We start from the raw sequence: 24946 nt of genomic DNA on the forward strand, positions 1-24946 counted from the left end.
GTGTATGCATGTTGAGCAGAAGAATCTTACGCAAGTAATTTGCCCTTATGAACAACTGATTAAGGTGATTTTTTTCCCCTCAAAGGACTGTGGCTTTTTTTTTTCTTCAGCCCAAGAAAGAGGCTGAATAAACTCAAGGGCCTGATAATAGTACAACAAAGGGAGCTGGAAGTTAGCCACCAGTCCTGGAGTGGAAAAAGTAGGCTTTACTACATTTACTCATTCTTAATATCAGAATTCCTATTTCACAGCACTGCTCTCTTAATGAGCAGCCACTTTCTGGTTCTGCATTTTGTCAAGGCTGTAACGCTAATTATTTTCTCCAAACCCCCAAGTACAATGCACAGCTTGCTTGTCTGCTAGATGAAAAAAACAACATAAAACTTAACCTCAAAAGTTCTAGGTTTTGTCCTATACTGTGCACATGGAAACAGTGGCATCAATTTTCATATTTGAGACAGCCGTCAAATAATTTTACTAGAGCAAAGAGGGACAGTATTTTTTTAATAAATAGTTGTAGAACACATGCAGTTAAAGTTTTACCTTCATACAATGTCCATTAAAAAAAATGCTCCAGAAAAGAGCATTAATACAGATCTGTAACATACAAGAAGGCTGGGCTGGTAATCATTTTCATATTTCACAATTTCCCTCAGAGAACCTGAGACACTTCATGCATACTGCTAAAGACGGTTTCAAAACAGCCATGCTTCTGCTAGCACAGTCAAAAACAAACACCAAAATACATCATGGTGGAAACAGTGTTTTTAGTCTTCAAATTACTAATAGTCTACCTCTCTAGCATTAGATTTTAAAAACATATTTCCTTTGAGGATAGCCCTTTTAACCAGAAAATAGCAAATCCCTACCTCTTAGTTTTGAAGTGCTATTACTCATTTGTAAGTATTTCATTTAGTCACATATTACTACTTCCATAAAAATATATAAATATTCTGAAAAGGCTTTCTCTTTCAAAATAAGTTATTTTTAAAAAGTCTGGTTAGAAAAAATGAAGGTGTTAAGTGACTGCCGATGGCAGCAGCAATTTTAAGAGGCTTTGCACTGCTGGGGGTGAGCAACAGTAAAACCACTCGAACGTACCTGTCACAGGTCTCACCTAGAAGACCTCTGCGCTACAGCAGAGCCAAGGAGCTGTTCAGGACACTACATGAGTAAAAACCATCGAGCCCAGCCTCCACCTGCTCTGTGCCCAGCACCTGAGGCTTCCCTACCCAACACTCACAAGTTGAGCCCAGACCCCTGGCTACGCTACCTCTGCGTGGTGGTGCCACCACCGACCTGCAGCTCACCTGAATGCGGGTTCCAGTAGTGCTCAAAGAGGCAAGTGACTCTTCCACCCCTTAACCAAGTACGTTTACTCCTACTTAATCAAGGCCACCTTACCTAAATGCAGTAGCCAGCAGGGAAACTGGAGCCCACTGCATTGCATTAGTGAGTGCTCTACAGTTTATCTTTCATTTCCATTCAAAGAAGAGGAACTGCTTCACAACAAAATTCCACTCGCTTTTAGAACAGTCAAGAGTCCTTTCCCCATGCTAGACTTTGTACTTCCCTCCAATAAAACACAAAACCTAAACAACCGTAAGTGAAAGAGCAGCATCCTTCCTCCCTGGCTATTCCTCACCAACTGGGAACAGGATACAGCGATAACAGCAAAAAGTTCTCTCCCTGCAGAAACCCCTCCTGGATGCCAGGAAGTGAGTGCCACCGCTAAATGTTAATGAAAACCAAAAGGGATATGAGTTTTTATTGACAAGTGCCCAAAGGAATTTAGTGTTTAAAGATCATTTTTAACCCAAAATCTGCAAAAACAAACAACACTCTAAGTCCCACAGCTCTTCCGTTTGGTTCACCATCAGAGTTCAAAACAAGTTTTATAATACTTAAGTGTAATCAAAGTAACATTAAAAATAGAATCATTCCATGCAACTCCACAGAGAAGTGTCATCTGTAAAATTTCTACTTTGTCCTACAAAGGATCACCAGGAAAGTTACCAATGATACTTTATTTACTCTTTTGAAGAAAGTGTTTTGTAAAGCGATCTAGTTCATTCTCAAGGTGAATGGCTTTATTTCTGTAAAACAAACAAGAGCAGTGAATTTAGGTCAGTGCAGCACCATCACAAGATATATCAAGTGTTTGATTTCTATTCCTGAAAGCCACAGCGCTGAGAAAACCTGGTCAGAGCCCTGCATGTTGCAAGTGCAGGTCCAGGCCAGGCAGCAGAAGGCCGCCAGCTGTCTGCCACAGGTGGTTTCTTCCCCCAGGCCTACCCTGGTACCGGGACCTTTCCCACCCTCAGCATTTAACCTGGTAGAGGTTCTGCAGCGTCAGGGAGGTGCTCAGCACTGTTCCTCACACCACCCCCTCAGGCCATTCTTGCAGCACTAGGCATTGATCTGCTAAGCATTGATCTGATCGAGCTCTTCAATGCCCAAGATCCAAGGGGCAGCCCACAGCGGGGACAGGTTACAGCAGGGAGAAAACAACGTGAGATTAGGAGTGAGGCTGCTCCTGAGTCCCTGAACCACTCATTGTGGGAAATTTCTGTACTCTAAACACCTGCTGCTGGTAATAAAAGAAAAACGGTATCGAACTGAATGGCTCCATGCAGCGTGGCTGCTCCTATGGGACGAGTTCTTGGGGAAGGTGCCACAGCACTCTACCCGCAGAAGACACATTCCTGCTGTCTCCCATACAATACAGTAGGGTAAAGATTGTCTAAGAGAGCATTTTGGGAGCTCTACACAGCCACCTAGCTACAGGGCGCATGCCCTTCAGCCCCGGTGATGACCTCACTTTTCAGGCTGAAGTAAAGCAAGCCCCAGCCTCACAGAGACCAGCAGGGCTAGGAATCGGCTCCCGGCCAGTCACACCCAGACTTACCGTAGATGCTTGGAGTTGCTCTGTATGTTCTCCAGCTGATCTATTTCTTTGGAAAGCCTATCGATTTCTTTTTCCAGGTTTTTCTGGGTAATATCCACCTGCTGACAGAGCCGAGCAAAAGTAGTTGCCATTTCCCTAAAAGAAAAAGAAGTTTGTAATCAGAGTTTAGAGATGCCTGCCACCAAAATAATACATGACAAATCGCAGCACTGCAGCGTGCGTAGAACACAGCAATCAAAGTCTCCAGCTGCCAGGAAGATTACAGTACAGCAGAAATCAGGAGAATTATGTATTTTTCAAATTTAAAATCAACCTTGAACATAAAAATGTACCTCAGTCTACGCCAACATCACGCCTGGCAATTTTGCATTGAGAATCTACAGGTATTGAGGCTGAGACTGGGACTCTGCCAGGAACACGTGCTGGAGCAGCCAAGTGCTCTCTCATGCAACAGCCCGTGCCACGCCGAGCACCCTGCTCACGAGGGGCATGTGAGCACTTTGCAGGGCGAGGTGAGTACGAGAAGTGCCCCAGACGCGCAGAGACACTCCGTCCTACTCTCCTCTTTGGTCCCGTGTTCCCAAGCTAGGTCCCAAGACACAAACAAAGGAAAAAACAAAACAACAACAAAACACCGACACCACCCCAGGACAGCAAGTAGGCTCTCCCACAGAGGAGACGTTATCTTCTGATCTCTACTTCACCTCACTGGTGCATTGGTTTGAGTCCAGCTCGTCCATGTCCTCACAGAGACACAATGCTGCTGGACACGGAGATGATTCTCTTTCCTCATCTGAAGCTGAGCTTTGTATTAGTAAAGCATTGCCTGGGCTACACAGGAGAGGTGTTCTGCACCCTGCTGGTTAGAGGTCTCATTTAGCAGGCCTACTCTGCTGAAATAACAACTGCATCAAAACAAACTCTTTCAACAGGGGAGGCTGAGGGAGCCAATCACCCAACATTACTCTGCAGACAGGTGGAAAAGCATTTGGCAAAGGCACAAAAAACTTTGAACAGTTCAGAAGGTCTCTTAAGTTCCTTTTATGCGGAGCAGAAGAGCCAGGACCAGCTGCTTAAAACCTGGCCATACCAACGTTTGAGGCAGAGAACAGAACAAATGCTCACAATTAAACCGACTCGGGGCTCACAGTCTTAAGTGATTCAGTGCTAATCTCAAAGCAGACAAATTCAGCCTCCACTAGAACCGAGCTAAGTCCCATGTCTTTGCAGTAAAGTGTTGCACAGAGCCAAAGACTAATTCTCACGTGTAAACATACACACGAAGAGGCATGCGCTACCCTTTTCAGGCACTAAAATTTCACACTCTAGAAACTCCCTCCTAACAACATTGTGGGTGTCCCTCATGATGAACGCCAAGGGACCCTAAAGCTGCAAGGACATTCTGCTGCCTCCCCACACCACGTACAGCCAGTGCCCACCCTGGGGCCAACCCCTCAGCACCGACAGTTTCCTACCTGGGTGACCGACAGCACCGCTCTCATACTTACTGCTGCACCTGATGGCTGCAGTTTGCACTCGTAAGACTGACGATCATCTGCAGCTTTTCAGTAGCATAGTTCACAAACTGCTGCTTAAAGGCTCTCTCCTTTGCTTTAGTGGTCCAAGTTAGCCTCTCGTAGAGATACAATAACCCATACATACTTAGGGAAAGAGAGATGAGCTTCCATCCTACTGTTCTCCAGATCTGAAAAAGAAGACTCAGTGTAAGTAAGAGTTGCCCTATAGAATGCAATCAGTATCAGGACTATAAAGAAATCTATTTCCACCCCTTTTTTTTTTTTTGTCATCTTCATGCTGCTTTCACCAGATTAGTCTGGGAAATGTCTTACCGTAGAGCAATACAGCTATACCCAAATAAGCTGATACCCTGCTGGCACGGGGCATATTCAGGTCACAGAAGCCTCACTGCTTTCTAATGAAGGAGGAAGGAGAAAGTAAAGCTCCCACCAATTCCGAACTATATAAGGCACCATCAAATCATCCTGCAATTCAGACGCTAACACAGGGAGATGGAATACAGCATGTGTCCAACTACACTCAGAGTAATTAGAGCAATTTTCTCACTACAAACCGATTCCTCATATCCAGTGTACTCATCTGGCCCAGCTGTCAATAAGCCATTACGTGCTTCGTGCTGCACACTACAAAACCCCACACAGAAGAGAATGGCCTGATCTTTGCCATCACTTCCAGGACAGTGAATGGTACTAAGACTACTTGCCACTCCGCCAACAACGATGATGCTCATAGAGGTCCGTGATGTCAGTGAAGCTAAACTCATTACCAAAGGAACCATAAAATCATCCTGTGGTGCGTTCTCTGGAGTTAGGGCAGGAAGGCTGGCAGCAGACGGGGTGGTAGCTAAAGGACGAGGGATCTAGAAGAGTGGAATACAGCAGCCTGAGTAAAAAGCATCATGGAACTACGCAGCAGATTGCTTTTACTTTGTTTTCATATATTCAGGGTTTGATTTATTTAAAGGGAACTTTTCAGCACAAAAGTCTGCTCCTGATAAGCAGAAGAGGTTCTGAGAGTTCCTTGCCAAATGGGGACCAGGTTGGAATACTATTTCTGTCTAGGACTGCCTCTGCTGTTAGAATGTCCAAGTTACAAATAAAAAGGTTAATCAGAGGGTTCAATCCCAAGGAAAACAGAACTCGGTTAACATCTGCAGAAAGTTTAGGAAAGGTTTTTTGTTCCCTTTTAACCCTGAATATAATCAAATAAAAACAACCCTCATCAAAAGTATTTCACACAACAGGGCTAGGGGGAAGTAGCAGCAAGCAGGTAAACAGTAGAAGCAAATAAAGTTAAAAAAAAAAAATCAATATATTCTCATTAAGGTAAAACAAGGCACTTGTAAGTCTGGTCTCTGAAACACTCACTGGTAAGTTTGGATCTGCTAGTCCCAGTAGTACTCTCTGAGCATGTTTAGGACCCAAGAAACGGTTTACAAGTGAAGTCCACCCCAAGGAAAAGTGGAACATGATATCCTCTTGGAAATCCGCACAAAGACTATGACAGTTTAGGTCATAGCTAAGGTCAAACCTCCTGCATGGAATTAGCAAGTGGAGCTGATTCTGAGTACCAGAAGGCAACAACGGTTTCAGGTTTTCTAAAAATGAAATAGAAGAGTAAAGGTGAGGTACCACTGAAAGCTTCAGCATATTCACAAGTCCTGCTGACTCGCACTGCTGACTAGCTTAGTGAACTACCAAGAATCTAAACTGACTTTTTAAACAAAACAAAACAAGGAAAAAAAACATCAGTGGGAATTGTAGCGTCTTGATCCTAACAGAGCAGGCAATTTATTACTCTGATAAAACAGCCACATAAAATCAATGTGCAGAGGAAGCACCATGGGAAAAAAAAGGACAAATTAACTAAAAGACCTCTAACTCTGGGCAAAAGATAAGGACGGACTAAGCCCGTTGGTGGCACCATACAGAAAATGCATTGTTATGGAGTAAGATGGCTTCGTGTTACTGTTATTGAGTAAGAAGGCTTCAAGTAATTCAATGATCTTGCTCTGAGTCTTTTATTACCAGAAACACATCAGAGCAGAAGAAGTGGGTATGCAATAAAGTTCTTACTGAAACAAACCCAACACCTCAGAAACACAGAGTGCCACATATAGGACTCTACCACAAAGGTTTTGTGAAACTACCCTGTTTTGAACTCAGAATCCGGAGGGACCCGGAGAGAAGACTACTGTAAAAACATTATCTGTTAATTAGCATATTTCATAAATCTGTTGTGGAAGCCAGAAGTATAAATGGGTTTACATGAGGATTAGGCGAGTTCCCAGAGGACAGGTTTATTATTACTTGCTAAAACCCTTAATTCAGATGCAGTATTCTGGTTCAGAAGTCCCTCAGCTGGGGATGGATTACTCTATTTACCCTGGCTCATTATTTTTCTCCCCAGGGAGCTGTGCTGGTTAATACCAGAGACAAAGTACTGAGCTAAATACACAGTCTTCATCTACAATGGCTTTTCCTTTACCATATTTTAGTGTTTACGTTAAATCATGATCAGAAAGATTTTTTAAAGCACATTTTCTTAAATCGTCTTCCTCTAAACAAAAAGTCAACATCTTGTCTTCCTCCTATTACCAATCATCTCCTGCTGTGACTGATGCATGGACTGATTGACTTCACTGGAGCAACGATCAGCCAGGTTCTTTCCCAAACCATCTTCTATATGTTTGTTGAGTTCCTGAAGTTTGAGAAAGAACACATGCTCATCAATTTCTGTTTAGCTAATTAATTACGTTATACAGTTCAGAAACATGTTAAACACTACGTGTTATTATTATTTGCAGTGGCAAGAAAAGCAGGTTACCATGAAAATACCCTACTTTTAAATAGCACACCGTGACTCAAAATCTAATTAAAGTGACACAAGGAAGATTTCTCTAGGCCTGTAATCATTAAAAGGCCTATGGAAAAGCTTATGTTTTCAACACAAATGTGCCAATGAAGAGCACACCACTACTGTATGTCAGAGCATTTCCTGTCGTCATTTGATGGGAGGCGACTTCACACAGAGACAAGCCAAACCCATCAATGACTACAAAGCTCTGCTCTGGGCATTTTGCAGAGCCAGGACAGGGCAGACCACCTTAGAAACACAGCATTTCCAGTTGATCAACAAGGTTGAAACAGGTGGGAGTTATGACGTTCACTGGCAGCAAAGTCTGAGCAAAAGAGGCAAAAGACTAAACTTAGAGGTGTGTGCTTTTTTAAAACACTACGTTTGAGCAGGAAATTTTAAATTAATATTTAATAAAAACTCTTTTTTTTTTTCTTTTTACAAAGCTTTTTGAAAAAAATAAAGCATCAGGTATTTGCAAACTCCTTTTATTTTTTGATCTATTTCATTTTAGGAGTGCTGAAAATTGTTTATGTAAGGTCTTAATTTAATACAAGTGAAGACAAAATCAGCATTTCAGTGAAATAGTTTCAGTAACAACTCTAGTAAAAAGATGGTTGAAAAAATCTTTCTATAGACAAAGCAGAAAATATTTTCAACCTGTTGTAGCTTTAAGTAAACAAATATGGGTGTCAAAGTAAAAATCATGTAGTGCTTAAATGAAGCATCACATAGAATGATATGCAAATTATGAAAATACAGAAGTAAAAATTAGAAGACAGATGAAGAGCCTGGCTTCAAGCCATGCAAGAGAACTTACTGTCTTATAGAGCTTCAACACGTGAGGAGATGGGTGAAAATCTGAACAAAATTCATCAACTAAAACTGAAAGTCTGCAGATCTCATCGGTCATGGCAGAGGAAACCTGAAAGACAAAACAACAGTGTTTCTCCTACCTTTTCCAGCCAGAGTGAAAAAATACAATTCAGTTACCTGATATTCAGGAAGGACTGTCATTTTCTTTCCTTTTTTTTTTTTTTTTTTTTCTTTTGAAAAGGCACATGCTACAGATCTGATTAGTGTTAGTAGAAGACCGGATGTATAATTCACTCCCCCTTATGGAAACAAACCCACCTGATCAACCAGGTTTCCTACCAATTAAACTAGAAGTTGAAGGGAAATAAATCTCTTCCTTGCTTGACCAGAAAAGTGTCCTCTTTGTATTACTTACTTTATTTTCTACTTCCTCAGTCACACGCTTGATTTTTTCCTTAGTATCTTCCGTCAAAACGTTCAGCTGATTACGAACAAAGTCCAACCGATCCTTCTGATCTTCTCGCTCTTCCATTGAATGGACTCTTAACAGAGCAGAAAGGAAATCACCATCACAGCAGCTATTCTCCCCCAAATGAAACAAGCATGTATCATCAGGCACGAACCATCTAGTTTATGGTTTACTGACAGCCAAAGAGAATCCAAAGCGACAGTGGCTGAACAAAGCAAAGACACTATTTCAGAACGACTGAAATTTGGATATTAAATTTACAGGTGCATTTAAAGGCCGCATTGATTGAGTAACGCTGATGGCTGGGTTTTGATACACCTTAGAAAGCAGCATTTGGAGTTGGAATCATTGCCATTGTATGTAATTACAACTAAATAAAGAGGGAGGAGAAATCAGGGCCTTTAATGATTAGCCTTTCCTGATCTTAAAAAAAAGAGAGAAATCTATCAAACTTCTAACTGTCCTACTGCTGCTCACCAGCATCACTCAGCTATTCCTTAGCAATGATGTGAGGGGAGGCAGCAGAAACTAACCTTGTCACAAACAACTCTCTTCAGAAGTCCTGGACCTATCATTTAAGTGAAAATTGCTTAAAATCTAGAGCAGCTACATCTTGAAGGATGATCAGTAACATCAATTGACAATTCAAACTAAGAGGGGTCACTACGCAGGTTTTGGCACGTCAACTGACAGATTTAAGTAGGTATCAGAATATTTTCCAACAGTCTCACAGCATGTTTTCATAGCATCTGACAACGTGAAACAAGCTAATATGTAAACACGCCATTTGTAGATGCTGATACACTCAGGAAGATGAATGTTTGACAGGCACAGTGGAGTCTGTTGGAACAAAGACACTCCATTAACAGACAGCAAGGAGGTAGATGGAAAGGATTAAACACAACAGCACAGCAAGTTCTCTGTCTACATGAGAGATGAGAGGTAGCAACAAAAGTGAGGAAAAAACGTGCTCATGAAAATCTAAAAGCACACATGAAAATACTTGAGAGATGAGCTACTATCATAAGCACTAAAAGGATTACATAAGCAAAGAGAGAAAAAAAGAGATATTTAAGGATACAATCTGACAAGGGCCAGAGGCAAGGCCCAAACTGTTAGCATGGGCTCTTCCCATCCCTTACAGTATTTTTACCACTTGAAAATTAGAGCCTCCCATATAGCTGCTCACTATTACTGTAAAGAAAAATCTATAGGTAATGCAGGCCCAAACAAATTTCAAATAGTTTTGAAAAAAAAATGGAAAACCACCAGACTGCAAATCAGTAACAAGGAATAATAAAGTAAACCAAGAGCCCTACACAGAAGTCGCAGACACAGGGCAAGACGGAGCACTGCAGGTGAACAGTAGTGAGACTGACACACCAGAGAAATTCTTTATTTCTTACCAACAGAGAAAAGGGAATTTTACAGTCCATAACGGCCCAGGAAAAACACCAGCATAGAAATGGCTCCTTAGAGGATCTGGAGAAACCACAACCAACCAGCCCTCCAACCCACCTACCTTTTCTCTGCTGCTGCTACGTTTATGGCGTCCATAATGTTTTTCACAGTATCTATTATCTGTTTAGCTCTGATAGTGTGCTGTTCAAACTTGGTTTTCACGGCTGACTGCGAGATACACTCCTGCGAGGGGCCCAAGCCACAACACATTACTGCAATTCCATACCAACACTTTCTGGAATTTCTCTGTCAGAAAGCACTTGCTGCTACTACCACGAACTTAAACCCACGGCAAATAAAAAGAGAGAAAGTGTATAGAAATCAAAAGAGAACAGAACTGAAATCTCAAATTAATCTACAGCAGCAAGTCTGTACCTTCATGTTCATTCACAGTAATGTGCATAGGTGTTTTTTTTTTGTTTAAAATAAATAAATAATGGAAACAAACAAACAAAAAAAAAAAACAACAAACTTAGATGTCTACATAAGATAAACCTAGCTCTTCTGAAAAAAAAATCCAAACTATCTCTTTAGAGTTATGAATCTCTAACACAAATGCTGGCAGTATTGCCTAGCTTGAGCTTTTGTGTTTTTTTGGCAATAAATATTCTTAGCTTCCAGTAGCACTTCAGTGTCAATACAAATTTTACATGCTCATGTCATACTGACTCTCCAGGCAAAAATACACAATTAGGAATAGGAAACAAAGATTATCTCCCAAGTTGCTAAGTAGTCCTTAAAATATTAGCTCCTTCCCAGATTATTGACGTGCTAAGCATATCAGCAGATAATGCTCTGAAGTGAGAATTTCTAACTGATCTGCAACCGTGAATATTGTTCAGCAACAGTTACAGAACACCGATTGAAAAGATATGCAAATGTTCAATCTGGGCAAAAGCAAATCAATTGTTGTAAACCATAAATTAAGACGTCTTAGACCGTTTTAAAGCAACTGCACATCATGAGTTATGTAGGCAATAAATGGTGTTGGAGCTCAAGCTGCTCTAGGTCACAAAATAGCAGCATCTTCTGTATTCAGGGGAAGGAAAGCAAGCATCTAGTTTCTTTGCATCAGATCTGTTGTTGGTGGTGCTGGTGTTATGCTTTTTGTTTGTTAATTGCTCTTAATCTGTGGGTGCACCTTTCAGAGCAGCATTTAGGCTGCTTTGAAAAGATTTGCCTATGACCTTAGCATATGCTGTGAAAACAAATTTCAGCTAACTACAAATAATAGATCAAAGCAAAATAAACAAAGTGGGTGAAATACATTCCCTGTTCCTCGATGAAGCAGATCTAGAAATCAGCAATGAAAGGCCAGTTTCAGAAATATCAGCACATTGTTAGAGCTAGACTAGACACAGAGGAAAGTCTTCCCGACATTAGTATGTGGTAGATAAAAGGACGACAGTCACTCACAACACAACCAGAAAATCCAAGTTAGAGCACTAGGAAAAACACAGAGGTTAATTATATGACTGGGAAAGATAAGAGGAGGACAGTAACATTTCTGCTGATAGTCTGTAAATAAACATTTACTGAAATAAAGATAGAAGCTGTGCTTCAATAGCATAATCAAAACCAGCTACCTTCCAGCCAACATCCAGTACAGCAACAGAGTCTTTTAGCACGCAGCCTGCTATAATCCCACACAGTGTTAGGGAAGGATTCAGCAGCAGCACGCTAATTCGGGCTGTGTTATTCACTCCAAATTACAGCTGGAATTACTATTCTGCCCTGTCTCCCTATTTCCCACACCATTTCTGTTAGCAGGTTTGTGAAGCAACTTGACAAACACCACAACCTGAGGTACCGTGGGCTTTGTTTCTACGCAGAATAGCCAATAAAGACTACTATGTACAGTGAACTATACATGCACTTTTGTCATTTTGATATGGCATTTCTACATATCTCATTGTAAAATTTCAGAAGAAATATACACAAATCACTTTCCATTATTCCACAGCATAAGACTTCAGAATCTCCTAATGTGGTCCAAAGCTTAAGACTGCATCCTTCCCTTCTTTGTTGTGTGTAATACAACCGGGATTCAGTAACAGCACTTCGTAAAGCTGCTAAATTAATATCTAAAATCTTAATTTCATTTCTGCTTCCAACAGGTATTTCCAGTATTGCCTGGACCACATTAAATTCTGGCCACTTTTTCTTTTAGCAAGTTTAACCACCCCATGCTTTGCAGAAAAATGTTACAGTTATTTTTTGAGATGCCTTTTGCCTTCACACACAAGTCTATATAAAGGTAGTTAGAAGCCTTTCAAAAATGGTCCAAATTTTCCTAGTAACATAGCAGGCTTGCACTGAAGGGTTGCTTCTAGACTCTTTGATTCTGGCAATATTAAGCTCCTACCAGTCTTGGGATGGACAGGCTTTCCCACTGGGGAACTGGTACTGAAATCCTGCATGTGGGAGTACTGGCGAAGTAACAGTTCCTCCTCTCAGCACACGTGGAAAAGAGGAAGAAGCTGGCCAGTTTTTAATGCAGTGAAGACAAAAATCAGGGTGAGAAAACCCAGGAGCAAACCCAGCAGACAGTCAGTGGGAACAAGCGGACAGGTGCATAAATGAAGCAAGGAGACAGCTTGGAGATATGAGCTGGATCAACAAGTGCAAGAGATGCGGGAAGTCTGAGCAGGGCACCCGAACAGGGGTAAGGAGCAAAGGGCAAAAAAGATAGACTGAGGCAGAGAAGGGTTAATTGTTGACAAGAGACAGAAGCATTCTCGCTCTCGCCCTTTCCCTTTTCACCAATCGTAAGCCGCGATTCTTGGGACCTACAGCTCCTCTGTCAGGAAACACAAGTAAATCCAAAAGGCTTTAGCCAGAAGCGCTTAGGCTGTACTCCCAGCTAAACACCATCGAAATTTTGTCTAGCAATGCATAAAGCATGGTATCGAGCAGGATTTTGTTCCCAGACTGAACACAGAAAATTCTACCAGACGTACAACATTTCTGTTAATACATGACCTAGTGCTGGTAAACATCAGCACATTTTTGTTATCAGTGACCTAATCAGCTCAAATGCCAGTAATTTGAGAGTTAGATCTGAAGATTTCAGAGCTGGTAAACCACTTACGTATCAGCCTTGCTTGAAAAGCAAATGAAATGCCATTATAACTTAGGAAACTGCCCACATAACTGTAACTATATGAGACTGTAGAAAAAAAAGTGCAAAAATACATGGCAGTAATTGGGTTATAAGCTTCATTTCCACTTTTTTTCCTACTGGTTTGAAGTTTCCTACTATAATTCTTTGGGACTAAAATTGCAAACAGAAACGCATGCTTGGCTACAACTAGCAGTTGCATTACAAAACCAAGAAATGTTTGGCTACAACTAGTAGCTGCACTACAAAACCAAGAAATGTCATGTTAGAGCAATCTCTAGCATTTGCTGGATAGAAAGTGCAGTCATACCTTTCGAGCTCATGTTGCATTACATATGCTAACCCCCCCCTCCCCCCCGAAACAATCGAGGCATATCCAAGATGCCACCTTCAGATAACTAAGAATGGCTTTAGAGTTACCACATTCCACAAGACAAACGGGGTCTATCACACAGAAATCAACTGATTGTCTGGCGAGACCTACTTCTGAAGAAAGTATAAACTATGAATGCGGCTAAACTGAGGGTGAAGGATGGATTCTGAAGAGCAACAATGATGCAAAAATAGTGTTAGTGTTCAGAGTATCAGAACTAAGAGGTGGATAATGATGATAATTTCAAAACTCTGGCTTTAAAAATTTATAAATAAAAATAAAAATGTAGTTTTACATTAGTGAAACACAATACCTTACACTGTTTGAGTCCTGAATTACAGTAATTAATTACACAGCAACAAATTAAGAATAAGGCTTACTGTGAGGCAGAAACTTCTACCAGCTACTGGCCACAAGCCATTAAGAGCACAGTCTCTTTTTATATCTTTTAGACTATATTGGTATTGAGATCTCCAAACTTGAGCTTAAAGTCCAGTTTTGATCCCTTCTCTCATGAAAAAATACTTCTTTCTAACCTGCTATTCGAGGTGAGAACTCATGAACAGAGATGAAAGATAAAGCAAAGCTGTCACACGGCTTCAAAACCTGACACTCCTCCACTTGTTCACACTGGTAACGTTCAGTAAAATTAAGCTAAGCATAAACAAAAGTTACCTTTGCATCAATAAAAGAGGTAGTCTAAAAAGCCCATCATAAATACCTCAAATATCTGCTCAAAATTTTGAAATTCCTGGAATCTGGTTTGAAATCCCTCAGCAAGCGCTCCACCTGTGAAACAACAGAGACCATAAGGAAGAGAACGATACAGCATAACAATGACTGTATCTTAAATATTTATCAGGTTTTATGATTTATTTTTTTTTTGCATTTGAGGAAAAGTGAGAGTTCCTACATACCACCCTCTGGCATCCCTTGGGCCTTCTGTCTCCTGGCACTCAGAACTTCTTTTGCTGAAACAAAAAAGATGCGATTCCTTGCTTCTACGGGATCAATAACTTTGAGCTCATCAACTAGAAAAGTCAGGCAGCGCTCCATGTGCTGCCTACGCACCTGAGGAAAAGGTAAAAAGCTCATGAGAAAAAGGCAAAAATTGAGCCACTGTCAAATCAAAACGTCAGAGCTGCACTACCATTACAAAACTTAAAGGCAATACAAAGAAGATTTTTTTAAAAATAGCTTACTGTGGAAAACAAAGGTTCTAAACAAGATTCTCATTGTATTACCTGTGTGCATATGCTGCAGTTTGAATTGGACCAGCACGTTATTTCCATTTTCTGATCTAATAACTTATCCTGTTCCCACAACACAAAGCTGGTGTTTTCATTTTAATAGCTGTATTACATAGGCAATTTAGCATGCTTATTGCCTGTGCATGTCTTTTTTTTTTTTTTTTTTTAATATACAAAAAGCATTCCAAATAAGAGCCATCAAGTCACTTACATCTTCCATATATTCTGGTTCTGACGCAGAGGCATCCCATCTATTATTCAGGATGAAGATGTTTGGTTTAGAAAGTCGTTCGTTCACTTTATGGAAAAAATGTTTTTCCTAAGAATTAAAACACAAATAGAAAACTTCCCAGACATCCAAAACAGTCGTGCATTTTTCTGTAACAGATTCTGAATATAAGCAAGCTTTTTTTAGAGATTCATATTAAAAATAATTCATTAGCATTAAAATCCACAGATAATCAGCACAAAGAAGGCTTATGTTAGTTCAAAAGTCATTAAGTATCTTAAAACTGATGCCAATGCTAAGAATTGACATCAATTAGCTGCAGTTAGTTTCTCTAAAAGTAGGTACAATTAATTAAATTTCCAAAACAAATATTTTAGAAAACACTGGAACCAAAAATATCTATTGTTCTATAAATCTGTCACATCACTTGCTTTCTCTTTTTTTCCTTCTGCTTTCACTCTTACAAAACTTTATCTCTTTCAATTCTTATAGCTTTCTGTTAAATTTGTTAGCAATTGTGTGATACACTCACAATATTTGTTGGGGAAGAGAAAGGGAAAAAGCACACAAAAACATGACTGTATTTCCTTTTTTTTTTAATATATATATATATAAGTAAGGTGCCTGGATAAAACTGATGTCTTCCTTTTCTGTATGTACTACCAACATGCTCTTCTCCATCCCACCAAATTTTGTTTCTACACCCATAAACTATATTCTTCATCTCTAATTATAATCTAGTTGAAGAACATATTAGCTTGAACTACAGGTTAGATTTCCTGTTTGAATTGCATTTTATGGCTTGAGCCACAGGAAAAAGCCATTTTTAAAATGGAAACATTCAGCAAGAAAACACGCATGTGCTTGAAAACATAATTTAGGTCATAATTTAGGTACCTACCACCCATCATTGCTATTTGCATGGTAAAAACCATGATGGAGCGAATCCACACTCAGCACAGCTCAAGCAGAAAAGATCTCTGCTGTCGTAAGAGTTTTGAACCTGCAGCAGTACACCACCACATGATCTGGACACCGTGCTGGAAATATGCCAGTCTCCATCATTTGGGGATTAAGTGTGTGCAAACAAGATTACTGATGCAGAAACGAGAACTTAGTTTAAAGAAAATTTATGAGGGAATATCAGAAAAATCATGTTTATGCAGAGAACGTGTGGCTGTATGGCAGCTGCCAAATATTCTCAAACCTCTTACAGCAAGAGGTAAAAATAATGCCTAAGCAGGATGAGAACATAATTACCATATGTTTCACCTGAAGGATAAACTTGTGTAGGCAAAGAAAGAAATTACCGCTTGCCACAATGCAAAGCAAAATGCAAATGCTTTAGAGCAGTTATACAACTGTTAAAGGCAACTTTGTGTCTACCAAGCTGAGAAATGAAAATTTAAAAAAGGAGAAAAAGAGCTGTTTGCTCAGTCAAAGCCTCACAACCACAACTAAGATCTACTTCCTTCCCCTCCAATATACACCCTGGACACCAGTCACCTCTGGGTTCTACTGGCAACAAGGTGCTCTGTATTAAATGAGGGTTTAGAGGCATGGCAATTGTAAAAGAGTTTTATGCTTCAAAGAAATTGCAAGACTATAGGCCAAAAAGTGCCCTTCGTGTAGCATAATAGAAAAGATACAGCCACAGTTGTGCCAAACCCTGTCTTTGCCTTGGATATTGCCAAAATTCTCTTTTTTTTTCCTTTTTAAGTCAGATCTCTTTTGTATTTAAGTCTTTGTGGATTCAGATCAGAAACTGGAATTGGTTTTCTTTAAACTCACGTTCTCAGATTTCTACTCAACTGTTCTAATTTGCTGGAACGCAAGGAAACACTGTCTGCACATTCAGATCCTTATTGCATTAAAACGGCCTCAATAATTAGAGAGCTCAAAACACTAACTGCTAGAACTATGCTCAGAACAATGATGAGCATTTTATTTATCTACAGTAAGCTTAATAAAAGTCTAAGATTTCCCAATAGCGTTGCACAACTTCTTGGCAGTCACACTATCAACACAGAAACCAATAACACAGAAACCATATACTGAAATTGTTCGCATTCATAATACTTATAAAAGTTTAGTCAAAACTGGAGATCACTATAAAATTAAAGCAAATCCCTGGACATGTGTTTTGAATATCACAGCAGCTCATTTGGTCACCTAATACGCTCTCTTTCTACAAGTCATATAATATTCAGGCTGCAAGGTGTACAGAGGTCCTCTCTATCTTGAAGCAAGGCTTTATAAAATAAAGGTGTTAAAACATCATCAGCTATTCCATGCAACATGACTGCTTATGGCTAGCATCTTCCTGTGAAAAAGCACACAAGGCAACCTGTAGCACTTCTCCTCAACACAAGGTATATTGAGGGAATTCCCCCTCTTCTGAGGCAAGAACATGAGGAACAAGAAAGAAATTTCCTTAATCTACTTTGTGTATATTCATGAACTTCTGGATGTGAAATACTTTGCAATTAATTTATTTGATTACACATACGAATGTCTTTAGCTGATAAATATGGACAAGCTGGAAAACAAAAGAAGTGCTGCAGCCATTTACCAAAAGGGAAACTGAAAGGACAAATTTCATGCTCAAGTCAGAGCAAGCAAAGCTGGTAAAAACCAGCTTTTCCCTAAGGAGGGATACACGTTGTTTCCTGCCTCGCACTCCCACATCTTATTCACACGATCCACCTGCAGTGCTCCATGGAGCTTCTGTAAAGGACTAACAGAAGCCTTTCAGTTGTGGAATTGCTGAAAATTTAAACGAAGAACTACTGTAAAATCATTGCACACCATACCGTGTTCATGAGAGTCGATTCAGAATTGGCAACCAAGACAAACACATCAGCATCTAAGCAGAATTTGTCGATCCAACTGTCGAGCTCTGTAGTGACATCTGTGCCAGGGCTGTTGAGAAGGAATAGAGACCACAAACTTGTATTCATCCAGCAAAGGAGTAATTCATTTTTAGAAACTGATGAAAATAGATTGGGATTGCCTAAGAACCTTAGTGTAAGTTATGAATTTTTATATCTTTAGTCTAATGCTTAACTCAAGCTTAAGGCAAACAAATAAAAAAATTCATTACCATTTTTCAAAACTAAATAGAATATGATCATTATATCATGTTGGCAACAGCTCAATTATTTCTGGTTCAAATTTGCTTTATTTAAAAGGCAATTTTCTTCTTACAAGTACCTGTTCTTTTAGATTTCCAGCTGTTTTAACATTTCACCTTTAGCAACCAAGACTGTGCAGATCAAATCATGTCTTGTATCATACCTAAGCAAGGATCACTTCTGGGCTTCCAGCACACCTCTGCTATGCAGATGTCCCCAAGGAAACAGCACAACTGCATAAGCTCTGAAGTCCATCAGTATGCCAAACAAAGCAGCACCACCCTGTGCCAACCAGGCTGGCGTTATTACTGGCACAAGATCTGAGTTTGCACCCAAGAAGCACTGGCAACCTCCAGTGATTTCAAAGGTGCAAGTTTAGAGATGCAACAAAAAGCACTACTTACAAATTCCCTCCTAAGAATAGAATCTCTATTACATTCACATAGTAGGTATAAATCACCTGGCAGTTTGAAAAAAGTATTTTTTTTTACCAGTTTATAGCTCAGAGAGGCCTGGAATGCTGACATTTGACATGGGAAATCAAGTCTCTCAGAATTCTTTTATACACAAACAACGGTAAACATAATCCCAACACGTGGGCACACAGAACTGACAACAATTCTGTTTTGAGGGCACTCATTACTGTGATATGTAGGTACTGCAACTCTTCAAAGAAGCTTTAAGATACGAAGTCCAGACTGCTTACACTTCATGTGATCAGTCTGAAGCACTTAAGGACAGGGAATGCGCAAAAGGTTTACAGCTGCTGCAGCAACCCTATTCATGCTCCCATAGCGTTTGTTTTAAAAGTGGCAGCATGCTCAGCCACAAGCTAGTCCTTTATACAGCTGATCACAAGACACCTGTGTGTTCCAACTGCTGCAATGCCAAGAGCAGCGGGGTGATGACAGGCAGCACTATATACAGAAGAACAAACTCTCGACTCTTCCAATAAAAAAAAAAGCCTCTCAGTAATTTTGCAGCCTAATAACCATACCACAAGCCATCAGTAAACCAGTCTCTTTTATAAATATTACAGTGGGTTATTTATCTGAGAAAGTCTTTATTAAAACAGAGAACATACCTGTCCACTAAAACCAAATCGTCTCTCAGCAGGGCACACTTCGACTTGGGCCAAAAGACATGGACAAGACAGCCAGCTTTCAAATCTTTATCCATGTGAAGCGCATGAGCAAGCTGGTTGACTGTCTATAAAGAGCATAGAGAGAGAAGACCCACATGCAATATGCACTACAAATGAGTCTGTAAACAACCCTAATTTGGTTCTCAAGCAAACCTGTCAAGCAGGGTAACAGAGTTCATACTTGGGGTGAATATTTGTTAATTTATTTTTTTTAAACCTCTTCAGACTCACTGCCACCTAAAGAATGAGCTGTGTTTTGAAAACCAAACAGGAGTTTCACTGCAGCCATCAAGTGGTATTCCTTACAGGGCTAGAATTTGCAATACTGAGAGTTGGCATAAATTTGCCTCAGAGGTTTAACACATCAACGTGAGCAATTAAATAAGGTAAGCGCCGTAAGGCCAAATGAGAGCAATGTTCCTAATCTTTAGCAAGTACCAGAACTTACTGTCAGTCTATAAAAATAGATCTCTCAAAATAAGCTATGCCACAAGGAGACACACGCTCGTTGTTTCCCTTGAAATTTCCAGGAAAAATTTTGAAGTAGAACAGTTTCATTTATTAGTTATTCCTTCCTGATAAAAACTTAAAAATATGTCGTGAGTTAGCTTTATACTTTTATTAGACTCGAAACTGTTATTAACAGACAGGTCTTTGGAGAAATGGTTACCATGATAAGTACTGAAATAATTCAAAACCATTCACAAAAGTCATTCAAAAACTCTACCTTGACACTCTTCTTTTCGTCGGATCCTTCTGTCATAAGATAAGCCTTGTCTCCATCAGTCCCCTCCACGCTGAGGAAGCAGTTAGTTGTATGGCCAATCCCACTGGGAAGCACCTTATCCCACAGCATGGCGTTAATGACCGAACTTTTTCCACTGCTTGTTCTAGAGGGAAAGAAAATAGCAGCACTTGGAGCAGAGTACAGCAGCATTAAACGTACCTTTGTTTTGTACTGAATGCACCCCCATTTAACCACGTTGCAACCACATTTTGCAAGCTGTTTGGAGCAATTCGGCATCAAGCCAGTACAGCACAGCTTGCCAGAAAAGAGTAGAAAGCGCAGGAAAACTTCAACTGAAAGCAATTTGAAAAATCTTTCTTGATATCAACTTGCCTACCCAAGCAAGAAAGTGAATTGCCATTTGCATAACTCACACGAGCTGAACAAGCCCAACCTGTACGGGGAAGCATGCCTTCATCTGGCATACCTGAATCTACATAAGGCATTTGTAAAAACAAACAGAATGTTGGTTCATCTTTGCTGCACCAGAAGCATCTAGTCTAAAATGATGCCTTTGATCAATTTAAAGCAACTGTTAAACAACAGCTCCCTGTCCCACATCAGGGGGCAGCCTGCCCGTTTCTTTGTGCCAGCACTGGCAGTCCTGACTGAAAACCTGCGTAGCGTTTTGGGCAGAATCGTGTTTTGATCAGGTAACTATTGCACATCCCTCGCACAGCAAAGCTAAGGGAATTCCAGGGATGCCAGAGAGGGACATGAGGAAAAGGTTGCATGACAGGGGCGAGAAGGACCACGCTCTACGGTGACTCCTTAAAATGTCCGTGCCATTACCACCTCAGTAACTTTACCCACTGCCTTCAGGAAACATTTGTTCTGTACCACTCAGGAAGGAACCACTGCTTCTCATGTTGCCTTCTAAGCATTAGATATGGTGCAAAAGTATCACTGTCTGGGAAGTCTCCTCACAGCCAACAGGGACAACTCAGAACAATTTAACTGACAATAACCTCAGCCTAATGAGGATCTCCAAAGGACGACGTGAAGCAACGTGCAAAAAATAAAAATTCAAGTTTATTTCTCACTTGTAACCCTTATAATGCAAACACTGTTTCTAATCACAAAACTTAAGTCTTGTCCTTAGTTCAGAAGGAAAGAGAAGCTAAATTAACCGAAATCTTACTGATCAAAAGGAACCATTCACCAACTCATCAACTCTGCTAGAACCTGAAGTTCTCAGCAGTGCCCTACTTTGCACTAACCCCGTACCCCTCACCCACAGAGACTTGAGGCTTAACTCTTACACAACAGTACGAAGCAAGCAAGGACTGTAATTCATTTCTGGAGCTACTTCAGCGCTCATTGTACAACAGCTTACAAATGTATTCAAAATGCTGGGGAGGGGGGTTAAGGTTACGTTAATTCTCTCTTTCCTGCACTGAACTTGCAAAAGCATCTTTTAACAAGCATCACAACCTGTAAATGTATTCAGCTTTTAACTTTGTGAAATCTCAAGGCTCAGATAAAAAACATTTTTTTATCCCAGATCCTTTTATTGTTTTTCTTTAAATAGCTGAACCCTTTTTAGCAAGGTGAGGGTACAACCACTGCTGTACACATTTTTTCCAACACTATTACAAATTTTTAAAAATTAGAACATGGGGAGTCATATTCCAGAAAATACACGTAACCTCATGTTAAATTTAAGCACAGGAAAAAATAAATAAATCCTGAAGCAAACTGGGCTAACAGACACCAGGCTAATCAGTCACACAAAGGCATTTGAAAACACTGGAACCTTAATCTCTTAGAAGGATTTCACTCTCTAACATATGACTTTGCATTCAGTAAGGCCGATTTTCAGCCTATTTCTACGCATCAAAAAGATTTGATACGCTGTTTGTAATAACAGCGCCAAGGACTCTGAACTAGAACTTGTTCTGGTTAGTAATTGAGGACAGCAGAAATCTGTATTATGTTCAGATTGATCTGTGAGCCATATAACGCACTGCTGCTATTATTCCTAATGATCATCACTCAGACCTACCAAACCAATGACACAACCAGCAAGGCACGTCTCTAACAGTCTGTTTTTCTTCAGTTGCTCATATGTAGAAACATAAACAGCTCAAAGTTTAGCTTTCAGTACTTACAATAAACATAAACAAAAGTTGTTAACAACAATAATCCAGTAAACAAACAAAACCACCATGTTAAAAAAAAAAGGCCATTGTGAAGCAATCCCCTCACATCTTCTTAAGTCAAATAATGGCTCTAAAAAAATAATTTTTAAATAGTTTATCAATAAAAACATGTAACAAGACACACCCAATTCAGTTACACAAATGACACAAGACTGCATCAAAGAAACCTTTAGCACCAGTTAGGTAAGAACGAGCATGTTCTCATGTATTGTGTTTCAAACGATAATCCTGTAATGAAGAACTAATTCCAATGCATATAACCTACAAATAAGAACATTAAGCTCTGAAAGAGAAGGAGAGAGATCAAATTAAGTTCTAGTAATTTCATTCATTACCTGCCAAAAAATGCCACTTTCATGTGTCTCCGTGAAAGCACCTCACCGATGACTGCTAGCTTCTTTTTATATGCCTGTATTTTGGCTAGTTCATCTTCTGTTGCTACATGTTCAAGCTCAGAGTTCCTGTATGTTGCTGCTCACAGAAAAAAAATAACAGATTACATGCTTTTGGACACAAGATCGAGATTATCACCTTACATGCCAAAGATCTGTCTAATTTTTTATTGTACAGTGGTAAAACAAATTGAACAAAACCCTTTTACAGAACCTGCTATTAGACCCTGTCATTTGACAGGTCCACACAGCACCTGTGAAATCACAACAAACCGCTTCAAGTGAATCTACCGTCTAACTGCTGAAAATAAAACTGATCATGACAGCATCTCATGATCTGAACGACCCTTTCAGCACACCAGGCCACGTTCACAGGCTTTCTGACTTGCCCCGCTTTGTGACGCCTGCCTCCAGAAATCAAGGCCAGGACCTGTCACCCAGTGAGTTGGGGCTGTCCTCTCGCCACAGAGCTCACTGGGGCCATGAGCAACCAGATGTGTGTGGCAACACATGTGCCTCCACGCTGCTAAAACTTTAGAGGGCGTAACCACGGGTTCTTTGTGCCATATCGTGTCAATCTACCTTCCTTCTGAATAATGGAAAAGCCTGTTTGTCCTTTTTTCCTAAATAAAAGAAACTGAAAGAAGGCTGTAAGTGCAGAGGTGGTTCCGCTTTGACCCTCATGGAAGGCTGGCCAAGCTACCTGCCACATGGTGCAGTCAGATTTTATTAGATGTAACCATCCTAAGTGCAGCTGCTAGCACGAGATGAAAACATCAAGTGAAAACGTGATCATTTCTGAAGGTGCACGTTTACCCAAACAGCACACGGAGGTGTACGGTAACACACACTGCAGTACTGTAAAGTAAATTCAAGGCAATAGACTAGGTCACTGTGTCAAAGATGGAAACTAACCTTCCACGAAAGTCGCTCCTTCGGTGACATAGTCCAGCAGCTGGTCGAAGATGGCAGTAATGGTCTTCTTCGCCAGCACGAAGTGCTTCAGCGGAGACACAGCAGCTTCTGCCATCGTGTAACTGGGGGAAAGTCACATGAAAGTGACCAAACACCCAGGAGCACCCGTGTCGGTGCGAAACCACGCGTGTTCTCACCAATAATTAAAAAAAGACACGACCAAAGGAGCGCACCGAGGGGCACTGGCCGCTCGCTCACGCCGTCCCCGTGACGAGCCCTTACCCCCGGGCACTGCCACAGCAAGGACAGCCCCAACGCGGAGCGGTGTCCCGGAGCCCAGCGGTCACCCCGCGGCACGGCGCTGCCGCCCCCGGCCGCCTGCAGGCCGCAGCCTCCGCCCGCCCTCAGGCCCAGCCCGGCCCCGCCGTTACCTGGCAACCGCCGCGCCGCCGGCGGGGCCCCCGCGCCGCCACCGCCTCCCGCCCCGCCGCCACCGGGCCGCGCGCGGGCACCGCTTCCGCTTCCGCCCGCTCCCGGATCCGCCGGTGGGGGCGTGGCGGCCATCTTTAGTGAGGGGCCGCGGGCGGGGCGGCGGCCGCCATCTTCGGGCAGGGCGGCGGGGGGCGGCTGGGCGCGAAATGGAGACGGGGCTGGGCTGAGGGGACGGCCCGCAGCGCTCCTCGCGGCTGACGGGATTTTTTTTCCATTTTATTCCATTCCATTTTATTTCATTTCTTTCTTTAGTGTTGTGATCAGAGCCCAGCCTCAGTTTGGGACTTTTGCACCCAAAAGGTGTCTGTGCTCTAGCCCCGAGTTACAAACCAGGTCCCCTGAAAAGCACGATAGGAATCCAAGGCAAAGGAAAGGAGCTGTGACTGTGGGCCCTGCATTCTGTCAGCACCGTGGTTTAATCAGTCAGCCGCCAGCTAAAATGACAAACGCCAGAGTTGTTCCGAGAGTTTCAAGCACTGGAAATTTATACACGTGATACATCGCCGTAAGCGCACAGGAAAATGTGAACAGCCACGAACAACAACAAACATCAGTGACACTTAATAAGCGTTGTGGAAAACACATTAGAGAACTAGTCATCCATTGTATTTATATTCCTGCAATAATTCACGGGATTTCAGTTTTGAAGTCCCTAGAATCGTCTGCATAAAGAACTTGCCCCATTTGGTACCCAACATGGTCCCAGAAGCTGAGATGCTCGACGTACCTTTAAACTAAAGGCTCAAGCGCAAAAAGCAAATAAAAATTACTTCCAAAACCTGTGCTGTAATTTTGGGTAACTGCTAGTTAGTTGCCACTGAAGCAGAGGAAGCTTGCAGGTATCGGTATAAAAAACTGCTGAATTTGACACACACTGAGCATCCCAAAGGAAAACATG

The 24946-nt window shown here is 41.1% G+C and overlaps 1 protein-coding gene across 2 annotated transcripts; it reads right to left on the reverse strand.

Moving 5' to 3' along the window:
* Positions 1–1738: 1738 nt before the first annotated feature.
* Positions 1739–24101, reverse strand: MFN1 (mitofusin 1). Of its 2 annotated transcripts, none has more exons than XM_035334958.1 (18): positions 23988–24101; positions 23557–23678; positions 22585–22720; positions 20028–20190; positions 19241–19365; positions 17836–17944; positions 15005–15112; positions 14461–14614; positions 14265–14332; positions 10111–10232; positions 8535–8661; positions 8124–8228; positions 7045–7147; positions 5815–6044; positions 5151–5306; positions 4417–4613; positions 2909–3043; positions 1739–2096 (listed from the first exon to the last, which is right to left on the reverse strand). In XM_035334958.1, exons 2-18 carry the CDS (start codon positions 23669–23671, stop codon positions 2027–2029), a joined length of 2223 nt encoding a protein of 740 aa, XP_035190849.1. In that variant the 5' UTR covers positions 23672–23678; positions 23988–24101; the 3' UTR covers positions 1739–2026. The 2 variants fall into 2 exon arrangements, with proteins under 2 accessions (XP_035190849.1, XP_035190850.1); XM_035334959.1 differs by lacking the exon at positions 23988–24101 and adding an exon at positions 23802–23961 and having other exon boundaries at positions 23557–23676.
* Between the last annotated feature and the right edge of the window lie 845 nt (positions 24102–24946).

This window comes from Oxyura jamaicensis, chromosome 9 (assembly GCF_011077185.1).
Source record: "Oxyura jamaicensis isolate SHBP4307 breed ruddy duck chromosome 9, BPBGC_Ojam_1.0, whole genome shotgun sequence".
In the NCBI taxonomy this organism is placed as follows: domain Eukaryota; kingdom Metazoa; phylum Chordata; class Aves; order Anseriformes; family Anatidae; genus Oxyura; species Oxyura jamaicensis.